Here is a 20,692-nt window from a genome sequence, read left to right as displayed (position 1 = left end):
ATTTATGATTAAGAGATGAAGAAATTGCAGATGGTCAGAGCAAAATAATGATTTAACATGGGGAGGGGCAAAATACCGATATTTCACATCGAACATAATGAAATTTATATCCATTATCTTGATCGTTGAACAATTTCTCCAATGGGGGCCCATGTATTGATATTTCATACATGAAAAGAAAATTATAAAAGAAATTTCAAAATTTAAAGAACAATGAAATAAATTATGAGACCGTGTTGACATTTCACATATAGGAAGACGGCTATAGGAAAATTTTCACAAAATTAGAAAGGTAAAAATAAAATTTCACAAAATTGAAAAGGTAAAAAAAATTCAAAAAACCAAGGGGGCTAGGGCCTCAATTTAGCTCCGCTCATGAAAACGGTAGTGGGAGATGTTTCCATTGCAATTCTCAGTAACTGCAACATTGCTGTTATCTTCATCCTTCATTTCACTATCATCATTTGAATTCTTCTCATTTTTTACCTCTACAACCTCCCACTGGTCATCAGGGGTGGTTTCATTTTCCAACACTATGGAATCAGGTATTCCTTTTACGTTTTTTAGTTCTTTTTCCATTTCCATCCAACGCTTTCTTGGCCTTCTTGGCCTTTTTCGAAGGGTTGTCAGCAAAACCATTAGCAACCACCTCAACTGGCTCTGAGCAGACTTCAGCCGCAGCCGCTTGATCATTCTGCCTGGTGGTAATAGGGATCAAATCAAGCACCTCTTCGGAATTGTCATCATCAACATGGGGGTACGGAATCTCTATCCCAGCATTTTCCAAATCACTTGCTAATTTGAGAAACTCCTTGTGCAAAGCAAACAAAACTTTCCTATTGCCTTGAAGACAGTCTGAAGAAGAACCCATATCAAAGAACTTAGAATGAAGTCCCAAATTCAATGCTATCGTCCCAAATAACACCACTTCATCACGGGAATCAACATCTTCCCCTGCTTTCCTAATCTCCAAAAGCTTGCTCCCATTATTAAGCAAGCGCCCAAACATGCTGGTCTTAATCTTATTCAACTGAACCTTGTCCGCAGATTTCATCATCACAGCAAAGAAAGGACTCAACAAAGCATCCAGAGCTTCCCTCCTAATCGGAAGAAAAACCTTGAGTTCATCCAGAAAAATCTCCGAGATATGGTAATTAACACCCTGAGCGGCGGGATACTTATCATCAGCAAGCAAAGTCCTCTCCTCCAAGACACTCATTAGACTAGTCAAGAGCCCAAGATCCCATGACTTCTTCTTCAATAGAAGGAATAAATTGTGCATAAACCTCCTAAACAAAAGATAAAACTTGTCCAACCTCAAAAAATCGATACCACTCCATTCACGACGCATCGTAGCTAAAAAAACCTCACTGTATTGCAAAGAGACAGCTAGATCTAGACTTACAAGCAACCAAGTAAGACGATTGATAAGCAAGAGCTGTACGGGCTGCTTGTCCGCGTGCCAAACACAGTAGAAGAGCCCTTTCCAGATCTTCTTCATCTCCTCTTCGGGAACTTGCTGCTGCATAGGAAGCCACTTTTTTAAGGTTCGGATAGCTCCGTCCCTAGTTTTTCTGTCGCATGAGGCGAGTTGCTTTGCTAGAAACGAGCCGGCTAGGGCACGGTCCATTGACAAAGAGAAACCCTAGTTTTCTGCAAGTCGGATAAGAAAGGGATGAGAGAAATAAAAAAGAACCCTAGATTCCAATAGGGTTAGAAGTGACGAAGGTACAGAACAGAGCAAATGAGCGAGATCACGCTCCTGATTGATACCTGCTAACTGCAACTGTAGAATCGTCGAAGGAGAAAAGACGCTTGCTTCTTCTTAGCTTTACTTTCCAGTTTTCACTTAAATCTCTGTAGCGTAAACAATTTTTTTTTTTTTTTTTTTCGGGGTAAAGGTGCTTTTTTAATACTGGAATTTAAACGATGCGAACCCAAGACCTCCCCATGGGAATCTGGGCGTTTAACCGCTCTACTAACCCACCATTGAAGGGTCCTCATTTTAAAACCCTACACTAGGGGTTTAAATGTGCGCATTGAGTTGTGTATGACCACGATCGAACTGAGTGATTGAGGTTGAAATCTCGGTTATTCATTTATTATTATTATTATTATTATTATTATTATTATATATATATATATATATATATATATTTAAGATGAAACACCACTTACTTCACTTCGAGGAATCAACTACCAAGAGGTAGAGTCCAAATCCCCTCCCTTGAGTGTACGTTACATCCAAAATTTTGTCTCACAATTCATTTGACATATAAGGTTCGTCAATTTTGGAAAGCTAAGGACGGATGATGAACTGGAGGCAACACTTTTTGATCTACAAGCAGAATTTGTAGCAGCAAAGGCGTGATGAATAGAAGTGGGGGAGGTTTGGAGTACACATCGTGCATTACCAAATCTTTTACCGAAACTTAGATCTTTTACTTGGCCCCTAAATATAATATCTCAATTGATGCAAATTACAATGACATCTCAGGCAATTAAGCTTGATATAACCCCCTCCCTTGTGCTCCATAAATGGATTGGGCAGGTAGCACTAATGGCAACTACTTTAGAAGTAGAATGTAGTGGAATGCAATCTAAAATTTGTAACTGTTTTTAAGTAATATAATGTTTTCTTATATAAAAACAAAAAAACTCATCTAATAATAGGTAGGCTCAAGATGCCTGTGTCGGATGGGCGTGATACATAAAGGTAGGTGGCGGGTGAGAGATGGGTGTATGGTGTCAGCATAAATACCCATTTTGTAAACAATCAGCAAGATTAGGGAAATTTTAAGTCCCACAACCCCGAGTTATCCCCTAATATTAATGTCATTCCCTATATTATCCATTGTATCCATCATTCCCTGTATTACTAATGTGGATAAAATAATACCAAACTCGGTTGAACCATGGTCGGGTCATTGACCACAGTTGGCAGCAGCCATAACATGGTCGAGACCGGTCTCTGACCAGGACCCAACAGTTGCGTGAGGATGAAAACTCAGCAGTTACGGATATGAACATGGTCTTGAAGACTGCGGGATCATGTAACCGAATCATAATGGGTAACTTCAATCTATGAGAGTGGAGATCGTGCCAAGTTTGTAACTACTCCTGGAGAAGGTAAAAACCCTAAGATCGAACGGTCATCAGGGAAGAAGGAAGGCAAAGGAGTTTAACGGTCAGGATTGAGATATAAAGTCTATTTAAACAAGAAACCCACGCCCAAAAGAAGTATTTGAATCGTTTCCCTTACTATTATAGTCAATTGATGCTCTGCAATTCGTTAGAGCTTCAGTTCTTTAACTGACTTAACCTTCGGAGGTGGCCTCCCGATCCCACAGTCGGGCCACGTCTAACACTCTTTTGTAGGTGGTTCCTTAAGTACCTTAGGACTAAGCAGAATTTTGACGCATCAATTACTAACAACAGTAATATTTGTTAGTTTTTATTTATCCGTCTAATATTATCCTCACAGGTTCGGCTCCTCTCCATGGAGGAAATCTTTCAGGGAGTGGCGGAGTGCCAAATGAGATATTTGATTCAACCACTTATATCATTTTGATCCAATGCCTAGGAAAAAAACACCAAATTCTATCCTCTAAAATGCATCTACGATGAGAAAATTTTCCATCTATATAGCTCTCCACAATCAAGCCTAAACTTCAATTAAACTTCTCTTTCTCCTTCTTGTCAGGCTTCTTCAACTTGCTCTTGAGGCAACATTGTTCCCTTTTATATTTTTTCATCTAAGGAAACATGGTAGTTTCCCCACATCGGGAATAGAAGCAACATTACTTGCATAGAAGAATTCAATTGTTGGAAGCAAAGTTTAAAGTATCCCACGATACCATACGGTACTAGCCAATACGTATCCATATTTGACCAAACCAATATGAGAAATCTCAATACGTTTATCCGTTGAATTACACTAAAATACATTAACTAGAGTGATACAATACTTGATACAGGATGATACGTCTCTTAAAAATTAAAATCACCTCACCGATACGATACTCAATACCGATACTTTAAATCTTTGCTGGAAGATAAAAGAAAACTCTAAGATGGGATTTTGTACTTTATCTGTGGGTGAATTGAACGATACTATAGTCGAATTTCCCGGATTTGGGTTTTAGAGGATACAAATTGGTATTTTGTTATAGTTGATAGATCAACATAAGACAGGTGGTTGAATGACTTGAATCCAATAGCTCATTAGGCACTCTCTGAAATATTTATTCCATGGAGAGGAATTGAACCCTATCCACCACATCCTAAGTTTAAAGACAATATCCAATAGCAAAATTTTCAAAGTTGTGAGGATTTATGATTAAGAGAGGAAGAGATTGCACAAGGTCAAAGCAACTAATGATTTAACATTGGGGAGGGGTAAAGAACCGATATTTAACATTGAACACAATGAAATTTATATCCATTATCTTGATCATTAAACAGTTTATCCAATTAGGGGCCTACGTATTGATATTTCAAACATGAAAAGAGAATTATATAAGAAATTTCAAAATTTAAGGAAAAATGGAATAAATCGTGGGAGAATGTGTTGATATTTCACACATGACACATGGAAAGATGGTTTTAGGAAAATTTCACAAAATTAGAAAGGTAAAAATAAGATTTCACAAAATTGGAAAGGTAAAAAGAAAATTTCAAAAAATTAAGGGGACTAAGGCCTCAATATAGCTCCGCTCATGTAGACGGTAGAAGGAGACAAAGAAATGAATTGAGTGTAGGATTTTTGGTTCCAAGTTAATCTTACCCTTTTGATTTGATTTTTTTTTGGGTAAAGAGAAATGGGGTGAAACAAAATCAAAAAGAAAAAAAAGAAAGAGACTACACTGGCATAGGCAGTAAATCTGCCCTAAGGAGCTCATTCAGGTCCAAAGTCAAGTATTGAATAATCAACGAGTTACTGTCCAAAGGAAGGACCATTATTGAACATCGATCAACACTGTCCAAAGGAAGGACCATTCTTGAACACCAATCAACAGTTTTATTTCCTTTCCTACTTACATGGGTAAATCAAACATGTCCATGCAAGTGGTAGCTTTTTCGGGAATTTGGATAAGCACCCTGTCAGGGTGCTCCTCAATGGCTTTACCACCACAAAACATGTGGGCCCCGTAGATTAAAAATAATAAAATATATAAAAAATCATCATCCAACCCCTGTGCGCCCCCACATGTTATGTGGTGGTAAAGCCGTCGAGGAGCACAAAGTGTTCCCCTGACGGGTGCTAATTCGGATTCTTTTTCCGGATAGCTGAAATTATGTCACCATATTTTACTTGAAAACACCCATTAGTTTCGAAAAGGGATATGGCTTGCAATGAATCTAATAAGTGTGATTTCTTAATATATGTTACACTTCAGCGTTGATTGATAAATTAATTTTAAAGTAAATCGAGGATGGCGCCGAAAATTTCCCTCCAGATTATTTTTCTCTAGAAACCCGAAACAGGTTTCCTGCGGTCCAATGGTCGAAGGTCGAAATATAATTGTCGAATTCACAACTGTAAAATGACTAGCCAGCCCTCGCTTAATATGCCAAAGGGTGTATCACTTAATTTATTATTATTTTATCACTTAATCTGAAGACAACTCGAAAGATCGATATCAAAATTGCGGGTCTTGACTCTTGATGCGTTTTGGCAGGAAAGTTTTAATGCGTTTTGCACTTTTGCAGAGGTATCGATCTAAGCCCAGCGAAATCTAGCGATTTCTCTCCCATTCTCGCATGTCGAAAGTAGGGTTTCGGAATTAGCAGCAAATTTTTGGAGTTTGGAGCTTGAATCTCCCTTTCTTCACTTGGTTGTGAAGTGAAATCGGCTTTTCTCATTAATCCTACCACCGATGGATTCTCTCTCTTCTTCTTCTGCAACAATGGCCCTGCAGACATGGGAGCTCGAAAACAATATAGTAAACATGGAAACTCCGTCTGTGGATTCCGACGCTATTTACTTCTATGATGAGCCCGGACAGGTCAAGTTCCAGAATGATAAGCCATGGGCAAACGATCCTCACTACTTCAAAAGGGTCAAGATTTCTGCTCTTGCGTTATTGAAGATGGTGGTTCATGCCCGTTCGGGTGGAACCATTGAAGTGATGGGGTTGATGCAAGGGAAGACCGATGGTGATGCGATTATCGTCATGGATGCCTTCGCATTGCCAGTTGAAGGCACGGAAACTAGGGTTAATGCCCAAGCAGATGCGTATGAATATATGGTCGATTATTCGCAGACTAATAAACAGGTAGGGTTTCGATTATCCTTCAATAGAACCCTTTAATTTTAACTCTTAACGGATGAAGGATTCACTAGGCCTTCACTACAGATCCTAATGTGATTGGTATTTATGCTTTCAATGTATGAAGAGTAGTTGGTTTGTTTGATTTTGATTGTTAGGCGGGGCGACTGGAAAATGTGGTCGGATGGTATCACTCTCATCCTGGTTATGGATGCTGGCTTTCGGGTATTGATGTTTCAACGCAGATGCTTAACCAACAATTCCAGGAGCCGTTTCTAGCCGTGGTTATTGACCCGACTAGAACTGTTTCTGCTGGTAAAGTTGAGATTGGAGCTTTTCGAACCTATCCTACGGGGTATAAGCCTCCAGACGAGCCAGTATCGGAGTATCAGACTATTCCGTTAAATAAGATCGAAGACTTCGGAGTACACTGTAAGCAGGTTAGGAATTACTGCATTGTTGCATTACAGAGTTGAAGAATGTACAATTTTGTGGTGGTTGATTGACTTGTTTATTTTGTTCAGTATTATTCACTGGATATAACCTATTTCAAGTCTTCACTTGACTCCCATCTGTTGGATCTGCTATGGAACAAGTATTGGGTGAATACTCTTTCTTCTTCCCCATTGCTGGGAAACAGAGACTATGTTGCTGGCCAAATTTCGGATCTTGGTGCGTTATGAAAATTTCTTATTCCCTTCTTTTCTAGAGGTTTTCTTTCAGCTTACTGTAGTTGTTTGTGGGCATTGTTGTCTGATTCTTGATTCAGTATGGCCTAATCATCAGTATATGGGTATAATTATGTTCAACAAGCCTGAAGCTTGAACATACTCTACCAGCTGATCTGTTTCAGCTTTATGCATAGACTTTTTAGTGTTGCAACTGTTGAAAGTAAAAGAAAATTTTCTTGTGATGATGCAGCTGAAAAGCTGGAGCAAGCAGAAAATCAGTTAGCTCATTCACGGTTGGGAGCTTTTCTAGTACCCTCTCAAAGGAAAAAGGAGGTAAGCTTTTTTTTTAAGCCCTGTTTTGCAGTTTAATATTAAAAGCATCTTTGAATTCAGTAATGGTGTCATGAGGAGCTGGAATTGTACTTATCTATGTCCTTTTTGCATCATAAGCTAGAAACCAGAAAACTAATGAAAATTGAGCAGCATATCCTTTTGTCATGCATACTTTTGTGATTGTTCTAGAAGAAATGAAACAAAAGATACGGTAGAACTAGGACAATTATTGTATGAGGTCTACCCAATGCTAGATGTAGAGGCGCATAATAGATTGATATGGACATCATGAGCTTTCCTATAAATCTGTAATATAAATTGACTATATTATGATGGATTTCTTCAGTAAGTCTTGAATTGCACACTCACATTATCTAGCCTTCCCACGATTAGTGAGATTTTACAGGGCTCATCTCCTTTACTTGGTTGCCTTCAACCTAGTACCAAAATAGTAAATTTACAAGACCTTGAGAGAATATTTGTGAAAAGGTACAATACTGCATCTAAGAAGACAATATTTCTTGACTCTTGAGAGAATATCCATGAAAAGCAACAATATGTAAACAAATCCAAGATGCATATTCGAGGCCATTGCCAGATGTCAACCCCCATACATGGTCTTACGATTTTGCAGAGACCTGTGTTTTTGGTAAACAGTCGTCCGGGCTTGGTCACTGCAACCCCCTTTGTGAGTAGGCACCCCTTCTCCCGAAGTTACGAGGCTATTTTTCCGAGTTCCTTAGAGAGAGTCGTCTCGCACCCCTAGGTATTCTCTACCTACCCACTTATGTCTTCTTCGGGTATAGGTACTCTATGGAATGCTTGCCCACCTGTGTTAGGGGGCTATTACACTTGGTTTAGGGTTTAGGGTTCGAGGTAAGCCTTAGATTGGCCCTAAATTTTGATATGATATACACTCAACTGAACAATACATTTGGTCAGATTTTTGTTCATATAGTAGTTGCTAATTGTTTGCTTGTGTCTAAAAATGCTATGCAAGTGCACGTGTCGCAATCAAGTAGTAAATAATAAGTAGAGTATCAATCCCACGAAAAATTATATCGTTAACTATCAATGTAAAAGGAAGACTAATTTAAACAAGATTAACAAAATTACTTTGTGATTAATGAACTAAATAAACAAAAGACAGGTTATTAAGCTAGAGATCCTAAATGGAAAATATGCAATAGAATGAACTATAAGAAGTGGTACGAATGTTGGGAATCAATTTCCCCTCCCCTAAATTTAGCTGTGAATGCTACAGCAACGCTGCAGCACAAGGTATATCAAAGAACCTTGAACACAATTGCACACGGGTATTTTCCAATCCACATATGCACTAACATCCTATTTTAAAACCCTCATATTCCTATGGAGAATTGAACTGAAAATGCAAATTATGCCCGAGTCCAATAAAGGCTACGTGAGGCAGGTAAGTATTCCTACCATACCCACTAATTAGCTAAACCCACATAAGGATTAAGCTAACTCACGCTATTCAACATTGATTTAGCTCTAATTAACTTTCCAATTAACTAAAACCACAACATTCACACACAGATGCTCAATCAATAAATGAAATTACTAAAAAACATACATGCTGAATACATTGATAATAAATTTGTTACAGTAGAGCTACAACAAATTGGATAATCACAGTTCAAATCACATGTTTGGGTACTCTTATCATCCCAACAAAATAAGGAATTAGTTCATGTTAAAGTTCAAATGCAGAGAAATAAATGCAGCCATTAACACAGTTCAGCTAGAATATGAAGAATTAAGAACTATAAAATCAAATAGAAAACTAGGAGAATGCTTCCACAATGCTCCAGCTCCCTATCTTCAGTAGGTCTTCCTCATGCATGAGCTCCCTCTCTGTCTCCTTGGTTCTTCTCTATCATCCCCCTGTTTAGTAGCTCTTATTCGCCTCTTTATTTTCCCTAACTTTTCCCCCAAAGTGATAGGGTAAAAGTGGATTGTAGGTTTAGAACTTTTCCTTATGATATCAAGGGCTGAGATCCTTCACTTAGTGAGAAGAAGAATGTCTAATTAGTTAGCCCTTTTCAGTCATTTCACTAGGTGGTACCATGTGTGTTCAATCTGGGAAAATTCTGCTACTGTAATGCTGTAGCATCTTTACAGCAAGCTGAGAAGACATGTTCTTTATTCTTCTTCTATGATTCATGTCATATATTCATTTATGGTTCTTTTCCTACAAGGCCAAGAGAAAGAGGGCTGATCAATTCCATCTATTAATTCAAGAGAAATTCATGCATGAATGACATAAAAGACCTTTACAAAATTTAAAACACTAAGACTCACTAAAACGAAAGTTAATGAAAATTAACACTAAAACAAAGAGAAGATACTCTTGGATCAAGCTATCTCAAATATAAAATGACTAGAATTAACTCTTTTTCATAGAGTTATCACACCCCCAAACGTAAGATATTGCTTGACCTTGAGCGATAAAAAGAAAACCACGAAACAAAAATGCAAAGGATAATTCCAATAGACCAAAAGAAAAGAAAAAACAACCTAGCTTAGTCATGCTTAGGATAGAAATTAGACAGAAGTTGCCTCTCAATCTTTCTCTAATTTTCAGTTCCAACACTTATTGCCAATAACACTTAGATGTCATAATTTTACTCATAAGGATGCCCACAAGTGTGTGTGTGTGAAAGTTAAGGATTTCACCCCTGATTACCCTAGTTCAGCTGAATTATGGTCATCAAGCTTAGTTCATTGATCTCATAAGTTGACCAAGTGATTACCTCTCCACTAATTAGGGACTCATATCCTTTTACACCCCAAAAATCCGTTTTACAATATTTTGAGTGTTTGACCCCCAAACTTTATCTCTATGAAATTTCTCACTTTTTTTTTTTTTTTTTGACATTCTTTGTTGTCATTCTTGCCTTTTTACGCGAATACCAACATTTGTGATGAAGGTACCCGGTTACTCAACAAGATCACAAACAAAAGTGCACATGCATGCTCATATTCCAGGCCGCTGTTTGGCGTAAAAGTAAACATGGTTTCATGGATACTCCTAGTTGCTTCTTCTTTTTTTTTTTGGCTCATATTCCGGGCCACTATTTGACACAAAAGTAAATATGGGTTACATGGGTACTCTTGGTTACTAGGCAACCCAAAGTAGCGGAGCATTATTCTCTAGGGGGAAGGGAGAGGGTCAAACCTTTGCCAATACACACAATGTACATAATTTTTGGAACAAGTCATATTACAAGCATATTTTCAGTTACACACCCAAATTAGGACCTCTATATGTCAGTCTCAAGGTTCTCATTCAACCAATTTTGAAATCCTAAACTCTCACATTGATCCAACCTTCTCAGGTTCTCCAAGGCTTGAAGCATCACTTGGTGCTCAATAGTAAGACATCACAAATATGAGTAAATGAAGACATCAGATCATTATAGCAAAGTTGTGCTAAGACCTCCCACCAAAATCAGATTAAGAGGCACAGACATTCTTATCAACTAATTGCCATCTAAATCACATAACAACCTAGATTAGGAGATGGGAAGATTTATAACAGAGACTATTTACCTAATTAGGAGACTTATGGAAATGTGTAGAGAATGTAGGAAAGACCTTCATATGGTATTTATTGACCTAGAAAACTCTTATGATAGAGTATCTAGAGCGTTAATTTGGCAAGTACTAGAGGAAAAAAGTGTTGTAAGTAAATATGTAGATATAGTTAAGGATATGTATGATGGTTCGGTGACTAGTGTTAGAACAGTGGGGAGACAAAGTAATGAATTCCTGATAACAGTTGGGCTACATCAAGAGTCAGTTTTAAGCCCATATCTATTTGCACTGGTTATTGATGAATTAACCAAAGACATTCAAGATGAGGTCCCCTGGTGTATGCTTTTTGCGGATGATATTGCGTTGATTGATGAGACCCAAGTGGGGATTAATACCAAATTAGAATCATGGAGAGTAGCTTTGGAATCAAAAGGCTTTAAACTTAGTAGATCAAAGACAAAATATCTAGTTTGTAACTTTAGTCATAATCGAGCAGATGATGAGGTGGTGATACTTGACAATAAAGAGATTCCCCAGAGTGATTGTTTTAGGTACTTAGGTTCAATCAAAGTAAAAGAGATGATTGAGAGGATGAAGTTTCCCAAAGAATTAAAATAGGGTGGATGAAGTGGAGAGGTGCGTCCGGGGTCTTATGTGATCGGTGTATTCCATTAAAGTTTAAAGGAAAATTTTATAGGACCGTTATTCGACCAGCTATGATGTACGGTGCAGAGTGTTGGGCTGTTAAAAAGAATCATATAGATAAATTCAGTGTAGCAGAAATGAGGATGCTAAGATGGATGAGTGGCAAAACTATGATGGATAAGATAAGAAATGATCATATTAGAGTTGGTTTGGGAGTTGCTCCCATAGGTGATAAGCTTCGAGAAAGTCGTTTGAGGTGGCACGACCACGTTCAACGGAGACCTATAAATGCCCCTATATGGAGAAGTGATATAATCCATATTGAAGGAACTGGAAGAGCTAGGGGTAGACCTAAGATAACCTTAGGAGAAGTGGTGAGAAAGGATATATATAGCTTAGGCCTTGTATCTAGCATGACCTCGAACAGAACTGATTGGAGGGCAAAAATCCATGTAGCCGACCCCATTTAGTTGGGACAAGGCTTGTTGTTGTTGTCATAGAAATGCACACTATATACACGAAACATCAACTAACATTACTGTAGCAACAAAGAATCAAAGCAAACAAAACCTAGGCCATCACATAAGCTAAATGACTTACAAACCTTGCTACAACATCAAATAGCAAAAACAACAGAATAGAAAAGCCATAAGTTAAAAAAAATGAAATAAAAATTGACTTTAGAATGCTACTCACAAATCAGCAAACAAAAACAGTAAGAGACTAAGACCACATATAAAATAAATATGACAAGATGACATGCAACATGCAAAACCTACCCCCAAACTTTAAGTGAGCAATGTCCTCACAGCTAAACATATAACCAAGGTTTAAAAAAACCAAATGATGCAACCATTGAGAAGGAGAATAAAAGCACTTAGCTGTTGCAGAACGTGAGATTTCAGTGGCAGCTTTGCTATAGCAAATGGGTTTGGGTCATTATGGGGTTGTAATGGGTCAAGGGTAGAGGTTTGGGAGTGATGGGTTGGTTGGTTTAAAGAGAAACCGAGTTTGGTCGAATTGAGTGGCCCTGTTCTTGTTTTTCTTTTTGCTCAGATGGTGTGGCACTGTTGCAGCATGGCTATAGCATCTCATAACTTCCGCAGGTCACATAATGCATTCCTATAACTGTAAAACAAACTTTGTTATAGCTTTGCTTTGGCAGAGTAGTGAATTTTTCTGTGGAATGACAAATGCTCTTTTCATCAGTTTACTCTTCCACTCAAAGTTGCAACACACTCACTCATCCTTTTTGTTTTCCCAATACTCCTTACAAGTCAAAATACATGTTATCATGTCATCTTGCATTTTTACTATCAAGTTAAAACTAAGAAAAAATTGTAAACTACCCACAAACAAAAGCTAACTCTACTATGCAACTACTCGACCAATGAACAACAACATAATAAAAAAAACAAATTGGGTTGCCTCCCACAAACGCTTGTTTTTAAGTTGACTGCCTGACTACTTCCCTTTTTAGGCATCTTGAAGGATGATCTATGTCTAGTGATGCTCCATCATTCTTCCCAATAATGTTTCATTCACTGCATGCTCTATTTCCCAAGGCCATTTAATGATTTCTTCTTGCACACCTTCCATAATTAGACTCAAACTCCTTTGCTGCTTCACATACCTGTTGTAACATTCCTCGAACCAAATTTTAAGCTTGTATACTGAAGGACTGATCCCTTTGATCTCTATTGTATTCCATCCCAATGCTCTTCTATACTTCTTCAGCACTTCGAGGAGCATATCTTCTTGCTCCTCTGTTAGCATTGTTGAAACAATAAAAGGGAATGTCTTAACTTCACCCAAATAGGCATACCGAAGGTGTTCTGGAAGAGGTTTGAACTCTAACACAAGTGGCTCTTCAATTCATGGTTTAAGGGGTTTAGTTTCACACTTAAATAATTCAAGACTCTAATTGACTCCCAAAATGCCTTTGCTGGTCTTGCCTCTAACCAAGCCATATATCTACTTGCTTCATCATCCATTTGTTCAATTTTTATTGCCAATGAAAGGTCTTGTGGGTTTTTAATACACTATTTCTCTAACTCTTCTGAAACCAGCTCTTCAATGACATCCACAATAGAGCACTCTTCTATTGCATCTGGAGATCTCATTGCCTTCAAAACATTGAGTGTAACTTGTTCTCGATCAACCCTTATTGTCAATTCTCCTTTCTCTACATCAATTAACGTTCTCCCAGTTGCTAAGAATGACCTTCCTAAAATAATGGGCACATCTCTATCCACTTTAAAGTCCAAAACAATGAAATCAACAGGAAAGATAAACTTATCTATTTTTACCAAAACATTTTCAATTTTTCCTTCTGAGTAAGCAAGAGATCTTTAGCTAATTGTAAGGCTATTGTTGTTGGCCATGCTTCTCCTACTCCAAGCTTCTTGAAAATTGACATTGGCTGGCATAAGGTTGATACTTGTTCCAAGATTAAAAAGGGCTCTTCCAATATAATTACCTTCAATAGCACAAGGAATGGTGAAACTTCCAGGATCTTTTAATTTTGGAGGGAGCTTGTTCAATAGAAATGCACTACTCTCTTGTGTCATTACCACTGTTTCAAACTTTCTAAATTTCTTTTTCTTTGAAAGGATGTCTTTCATGAATTTCACATAATTTGACATTTGTTCAAGTGCTTCTACCAATGGTATATTGATATGTAGCTGCTTCAAAACATCCAAAAACTTCTTAAATTGATGGTCTTGCTGCTGCATATGAAATCTTTGAGGAAAAGGTGGTGGTTTATAACTTTGTTTTTCTGGAGAACTTTGCTGCAATGATGCTGTAGCATTTGGTTCAACACTCTGTTTTGTAGAATCAGTGTGTTGCTTTTGAACAACAACCGTATCTTCCTTCTCCCCTTCTTCTTGGATAGAAATAGGCTCCTTCTGTTGGCTGGACTTTGAGTGGGTTTGTTCTAGAGTTTTTCCACTCTTTAATGCAATAACGTTACAATGCTCCTTGCCTTCACGCCTAGGATCTTCTATGTCGCTTGGCAGTGATCCTTGAGGTTAATTTCTTAATGCACTAGCTAGTTGTTTACTTGATTCTCCAGATTCCTCAATGAAGATGTTTGACTCTGAAAAATTTGCATCATTCTTTGCCATATACTCCTTTAATAGAATCTTTATTGATGAAGAGGGTTTTATAGGCCGAGTCTTCACTTGCTGTTGAGTACTTGGAAGGTGGTGAGGTCAAGTTGCGATGGAAGATGGATTGATTTGTCTTTAAGCATTCCAAAAAAGTTAGGGTGCTGCCTCCAACCAAGATTATAAGTGTTGGAATATGGGTTATTAGCTTTGATGAAATTACCAACATAGTAGGCAGATTCTGGGTTGGATGGATTGCTTAAAAAAAATGCTCCCCACCACAATTTGTACAAGCGACTGTTGTATTTGTACAGCTGCAGCCAGGTTCACTGATTTTAACACACTAGTTTAGGAGAACACTTGTGCAGTTAAGGCTGTCAGTGCATCCAACTCATTAATCCCTGCTACTCTCTTATTTACAGCTGCTCTCTCAGCTGACCATTCTTATTTAACACGCTAGTTAAGGAGAACACTTGTGCAGTCAAGGCTGTCATTGCATTCAACTCAAATCCCTGCTACTCTCTTATTTACAGCTGCTCTCTTAGTTGGCCATTGGTAGTTGTTGTTGGCTATTTTTTTCCAAAATCTCATAAGCTTTATTGTAAGACTTTGCCAATATAACCCCATTTGCTGACGCATCCACTATGGTCCGAGTTTGTTCATTTAAACCCTTGTAGAAAGTCTCCATTTGAATTCAATGAGGACATTTACGTAAGAGCTCCTTAAATTTGTTCCACGCCTCATGCAAAGATTCACCATCCAGTTGTTGAAAACCAATGATATCATTCCTGAGCTTGGCATTCTTTGTTGGAGGGAAGTACTTCATCAAGAACTTCTCTATTAAATCATTCCATGTGGCTACGGACTGTGGAGGTAAATAGTTCAACCATGCTCTTGCCCTATCCCACAACGAGTAAGGGAATAGTTTCAATCTCAAGGCTTCTTTAGTTGCTCTAGGTATCTTGAAATAATCACTTACCTCCATAAAAAGTCTAAGATGGAGATGAGGATCTTCTGTTGACATCCCACTAAACTGTCCCACAGTTTGGAGCATTTGGAACATTACAAGCTTAAGTTCAAAATGTAGCGCATGGATTTCTGGCCTTACTATGCTAGGATTTAGCTCATGCAACATCCGTACAACATACTCTCTAATGGCCCTATCTCTGTTATCACCCTCAGCTGTTATATTATTCTTATTATTATTCACCCCATTTCTCTCTGTTGCAGCCATTGTTTGAACTGCTGGTAAACCTTGTTGCTCCCTTCTTCTAGCTCGAAATGTCCTTTCGTTTTCTAAGTCAAAGGGTACCAACTCTTGATCATGCAGTGTATTAATACAAGGGTCAAAGCACCTGGGAACAAAATAAGTGTAATATCAAAGTAAAGAAAATGCTGTAAATAAAACTAGAAATTACTTCTACATCAATTATCAATGACAAAACTCCCGGCAACGGCACCAAAAACTTGTTTGCTTGTGTCTAAAAGTGCTACACAAGTGCACGTGTCGTAATCAAATAGTAAATAATAAGTAGATTATCGATCCCACGGAGAATTTTATCGTTAACTATCAATGTAGAAAGAAGGCTAATTTAAACAAGATTAACAAAATTACTTTGTGATTAATGAACTAAATAAACAAAGGACAGGTAAATTAAACTAGAGATCCTAAATGGAAAATATGCAATAGAAGGAACTATAATAAGTGGTATGAATGTTGGGAATCAATTTCCCCTCCCCTAAATGTGGCTGTGAATGCTACAGCAACACTGCAGCACAATTGCACGGGGGTATCTTCCAATCCACATATGCACTAACATCCTATTTCAGAACTCTCATATTCCTATTGAGAATTGAACTGAGAATTCAAATTATGCCCGAGTTCCAATAATGACTACGTGAGGCAGATGAGTATTCCTACCCTACCCACTAATTAGCTAAACCCACATAAGGATTAAGCTAACTCATGCTATTCAACATTGATCTTGCTCTAATTAACTTTTCAATTAATTAAAACCACAACATTCACTCACTAGAGCTCAATCAATAAATGAAATTACTAAAAAACATACATTGATAATAAACTGTACTACAGCAGAGCTACAACAAACTGGATAATCACAGTTCAAATCACAAGTTCGGGTACTCTTATCATCCCAACAAAATAAGGAATTAGTTCATATTAAAGTTCAAAGGCAAAGAAATAAATGAAGCCATTAACACAATTCAGCTAGAATATGAAGAAGTAAAAACTATAAAACCAAATAGAAAACTAGGAGAATGCTTCCACAATGCTCCAGCTCCCTATCTTCAGCAGGTCTTCCTCATGCACGAGCTCCCTCTCCGTCTCCCTGGTTCTTCTCTTTCCTCCCCCTGTTTAGTAGCTCTTATCCGCCTCTCTATTTTCCCTAACTTTTCCCCCAAAGTGATAGGGTAAAAGTGGATTGTAGGATTAGAACCTTTCCTTCTGATATCATGGCTGATATCCTTCATGTAGTGACAAGAAGAATGTCTAATTAGTTAGCCTTTTTCAGTCATTTCACTAGGTGGTAGCACGTGTGTTCAATCTAGGAAAATTCTGCTACTGTAATACTGCATCATCTTTACAGCAAACTGAGATACATGTTCTTTATTCTTCTTCTATGTTTCATGTCATATTTTCACTTATGGTTCTTTTCCTACAAGGCCAAGAGAAAGAGGGCTGATCAATTCCATCCATTAATTCAAGATAAATTCATGCATGAATGACATAAAAGACTTACAAAATTTAAAACACTAAGATTCGCTAAAACGAAATTTAATGAAAATTAACACTAAAACAAAGAGAAGATACTCTTGGATCAAGCTATCTCAAATATAAAATGACTAGAATTAACTCTCTTTTGTAGAGTTATCACTAAGGCTGCGTTTGTTTGCAAAGGTGGGGTGGGAAAAAAGGGGTGGGAAAAAAAAAACATATGGGTCCCACATGTAGTGGGGTGAGGGAGAAGAAAAGGAAAGGAAAGGGTTTTGTGGAAAAGGAGGGGGGTCCCACCAACCCCCAAACCACAAAAGGGGGTAAAAAGCAGGGGGGAAAGGAAACACGGACGGCTTCAAGGAACCCCCCCACCCCAAGCAACCAAACACTACCATTTTAGGTTTAAAGGAAAAGTAAGAATTTACATTCAGTTCCCCCTCCACCCACCTTTATCCAGCAAACAAACGCAGCCTAATGTATTGATGTCTAATGTCTCTCGAATTCAGTAGCACCTCATGGCGCAGTGGTGGCCAGTTGCAGCCTCAGTCCAAGGGCATAGGATTGAACAAAACATCCCCCCACCCGTGCGCGCATGCTTGTGGGGGTGGGGTTGGGGAAGTAATTTCTTCTGGTTTGATGATCACAATGAGTTGGGTGGTATCTGCTTGAGTTCTATATTTATCTAGGTGTGAGGTGGTTCCCTGATCCTGTACGATACTGCACTTCTTTCATTATTGTCCCTGCAGTATCCTTCTTTCAATAGTCACTGAAACTTGGTTTTCAGGGAACTTGTGTGGCTGCAAACCAGAAATCAGCAAATATTCTTGAAGGAGGCTATTGTGCCTTATTCCTTTTTTCTTTTTTTTTTTTCCCTTGGCTTTGGGGGGAGCATCTATCTGCCACAATGCATAGCTACTTAATAACTCTAATCTACAGTTGTGCTTTGACCAATAATCCTGATAAGCCCTTTTTTCTTGGGGGGGGGGTAATTATTTGGTTAAGAAGGATGCTCCCACCGAGTGTGAATCATCTTCCCTGTGCTCCCCCGATGGCTTTACAACCACAAACTATGTGGGGGCCACAAGTAAAAAAATAATAAAACATTTAAAAAAAAAAAACATCACTCTAATCCTGTGGGCCCCCTGTAATTTTAGGTCAATAGCCGACGGAGAGTGCTCCCCGTCGGGGGAGATGATCTGGACTCATTCCCACCACCTTCCAAATTTGAAGGGGGAGGGGTGCTCTTTGCCCCCTCTCCCTCCGCTTTGCGTGAACAATTGCACAGACAGTTGCAATGTGCATGCCGTACTCGTAATGCATCAAGCCAAAAATTTGAGATATGAGGTTGGGGTCAAGTTAAGGCTTCTTGCGTAACATGTACTTCATTGTTGTAATGCCTCAGTCCACAATTGAGATGTGGGCTTTAAGTCAAGGCACCTTTAATTGCAAATATTTAGTCAGCATCCTCGTTGCACTTCAAAAGAAAAGTTGATTTTGTTACGGCTTACGTGTGCTGAGAAACATGTTTTTCTTTAATGATTCTACTATTGCTATTTTATCTGCTCTTCCAGTCCACATTCCATGGCTCTTATAGGAGTAGTCCTGCTTTTTCTTCCTTTTTAGATGGATTAACAGGTGATCTAATGGTCTTGGTGTATTAACCCTGCCAGTCTCTTGTGAATTCAAGCCAACCCAAATAACTGCAATTGTCCTTAGCTTTCTAAGCTCTCATCTTTTTGTTATGCTTTTCTTTGTTATTTATTTGTACCCCATTTATTCATAGTCTTTAATGGGGTTGTCACTTCTGTGTGTCCAGGAAGAATCTCAACTAGCTAAGATCACTCGTGATAGCTCAAAGATCACAGTCGAACAGGTGCATGGTCTCATGTCACAGGTGAATTCACTGTTCTTTATTCTTTTTTCTAGTGTTAAACTGTCTTTATGGAAGCTGCTTCACCCATCTCTTACACAGGATCTTATTATATCCATCATTTTCTCAGGTTATCAAGGACATACTATTCAACTCTGTGCACCCTTCGAACAGATCTCGAGCGACATTGACAGAATCATCCGGTCCTGAACCTATGGTTGAAACTTGATGCTGCCCCTAAATTATAGCATTAGCTGCATATCTTACCTTTTGATGTTACATGTCCTTGATGTTATAGCCAGATATCTGAAGATTCTAAACACTTAGCAGAGCTTTTGGTTATTTTTATTGAGATGTAAATACCATGTGCGGCCTCCCGATAACAGCTTGTTGATGGCTGTTGGGAACTTGTCTAAAACTTCTATCTCATCTCGGTCAGAAATCGGATTATACAGGATGAGTTGAATCTCGATTTCCAAATTGGCAATTTTAATTACTGCAGTGTGATAGCTCTTTTTTGATATCATCTTTTGTTAGATGTGTTGTGGTTTCATGGTATGCTCGTGCATCAGTATTGAGATGAGAGTTGAGAGTCTAATGCATTATGCATGTTCTTTCGTACAGCAAAGTGGTCCTGTGTATTCTATTCTATGAGTCTTAGTTATAAATGGCTTCAGCATCATCATGGAAGGAATCCCCATTCGCGAATATATGGAAGTAAAAGACAGTCATTCTCTACGTACTCGCGAAAAACCAAATTATTACAAAATCAGGATGCTTTTTATATGGTATGAACATCAGGGTTGTTCTGTTCATTATCAAGAATTTCCATTTATTTTTTCGAAAAAAAAAGAACGCAGGTCCATTAAGTTCCTTTTGTTTCAACATTATTCGAATTATTGGATGTATCAAAATATTATGACTCATGGAGGGGCAAAGTTACCCGTGGGCTCCTAGCCTACTACTCCCATCTCTTTCTTCTTCTATTTATTTTTATTTTCTTCCTTATTCTATTTTCATTTGTGAAATATCAGCATTTGGATCCTATTTTTTTTTTTTTTAAATTTCTTTCTAATCCTCTTTTGAATATGTGAAATATCAATACTTTGCCCTGTTGATGTTAAATTCTAGTTCTGACTGTGGACACAAGCAGTGACAATAGCTTGCCAAAACACAATGAAGATTTGGTGCTTTCGGAGCCTAATTAAAGGTGGATGTCTCTTGTTTTTCAGTGGGTCGCATGTTCTTGCAAGACACCCAACAATTCGGTTTAAATTTTGTTCCTTTCACTTTTCTTGGGTATAGAACATGGCTTCTTCTTGACAAACACTTCCCATTACCAGGTTCATTGCTTTGCTCTTTTTACACTAGGTTGTTGCATGTGTGATGCAATGCATGGATTGAATGAGACAGATTATGAGCAAAAACAGTTTCCATGTGCAGAAGAAACGAGTTCATGTGATCTGTTTATAACAATAGTAATAAATTTTGAT

General features: G+C 38.1%; 2 protein-coding genes and 1 non-coding gene across 3 annotated transcripts; 2 read left to right on the top strand and 1 right to left on the bottom strand.

The window, feature by feature from the left end:
• Nucleotides 1-154: 154 nt before the first annotated feature.
• Nucleotides 155-1,855, bottom strand: LOC149009622 (uncharacterized). Its single transcript, XM_089163085.1, is given in 3 exon segments — nucleotides 155-547; nucleotides 549-1,653; nucleotides 1,774-1,855. Coding segments are annotated over 2 exon segments (1,266 nt in total). The 5' UTR covers nucleotides 1,631-1,653; nucleotides 1,774-1,855; the 3' UTR covers nucleotides 155-363.
• A 3,768-nt stretch (nucleotides 1,856-5,623) lies between these two features.
• Nucleotides 5,624-19,992, top strand: LOC149009620 (COP9 signalosome complex subunit 5-like). The gene is made up of 6 exons (XM_089161180.1): nucleotides 5,624-6,278; nucleotides 6,431-6,712; nucleotides 6,797-6,944; nucleotides 7,194-7,276; nucleotides 19,146-19,223; nucleotides 19,330-19,992. Exons 1-6 carry the CDS (start codon nucleotides 5,880-5,882, stop codon nucleotides 19,426-19,428), a joined length of 1,089 nt encoding a protein of 362 aa, XP_089017306.1. The 5' UTR covers nucleotides 5,624-5,879; the 3' UTR covers nucleotides 19,429-19,992.
• On the top strand, nucleotides 15,284-15,388 carry LOC149009621 (small nucleolar RNA R71). Its single transcript, XR_016174847.1, has one exon. It is a non-coding gene; the product is annotated as a small nucleolar RNA R71 (small nucleolar RNA).
• Nucleotides 19,993-20,692: the final 700 nt, after the last annotated feature.

Source organism: Hakea prostrata, chromosome 7, assembly GCF_041222555.1.
Source record: "Hakea prostrata isolate BN-2017 chromosome 7, UWA_Hpros_2, whole genome shotgun sequence".
Classification (NCBI taxonomy): Eukaryota; Viridiplantae; Streptophyta; class Magnoliopsida; order Proteales; family Proteaceae; genus Hakea; species Hakea prostrata.
The sequence above is the reverse complement of the archived record's forward strand: the minus strand, read 5'-3'. Positions and strand labels throughout refer to the sequence as shown.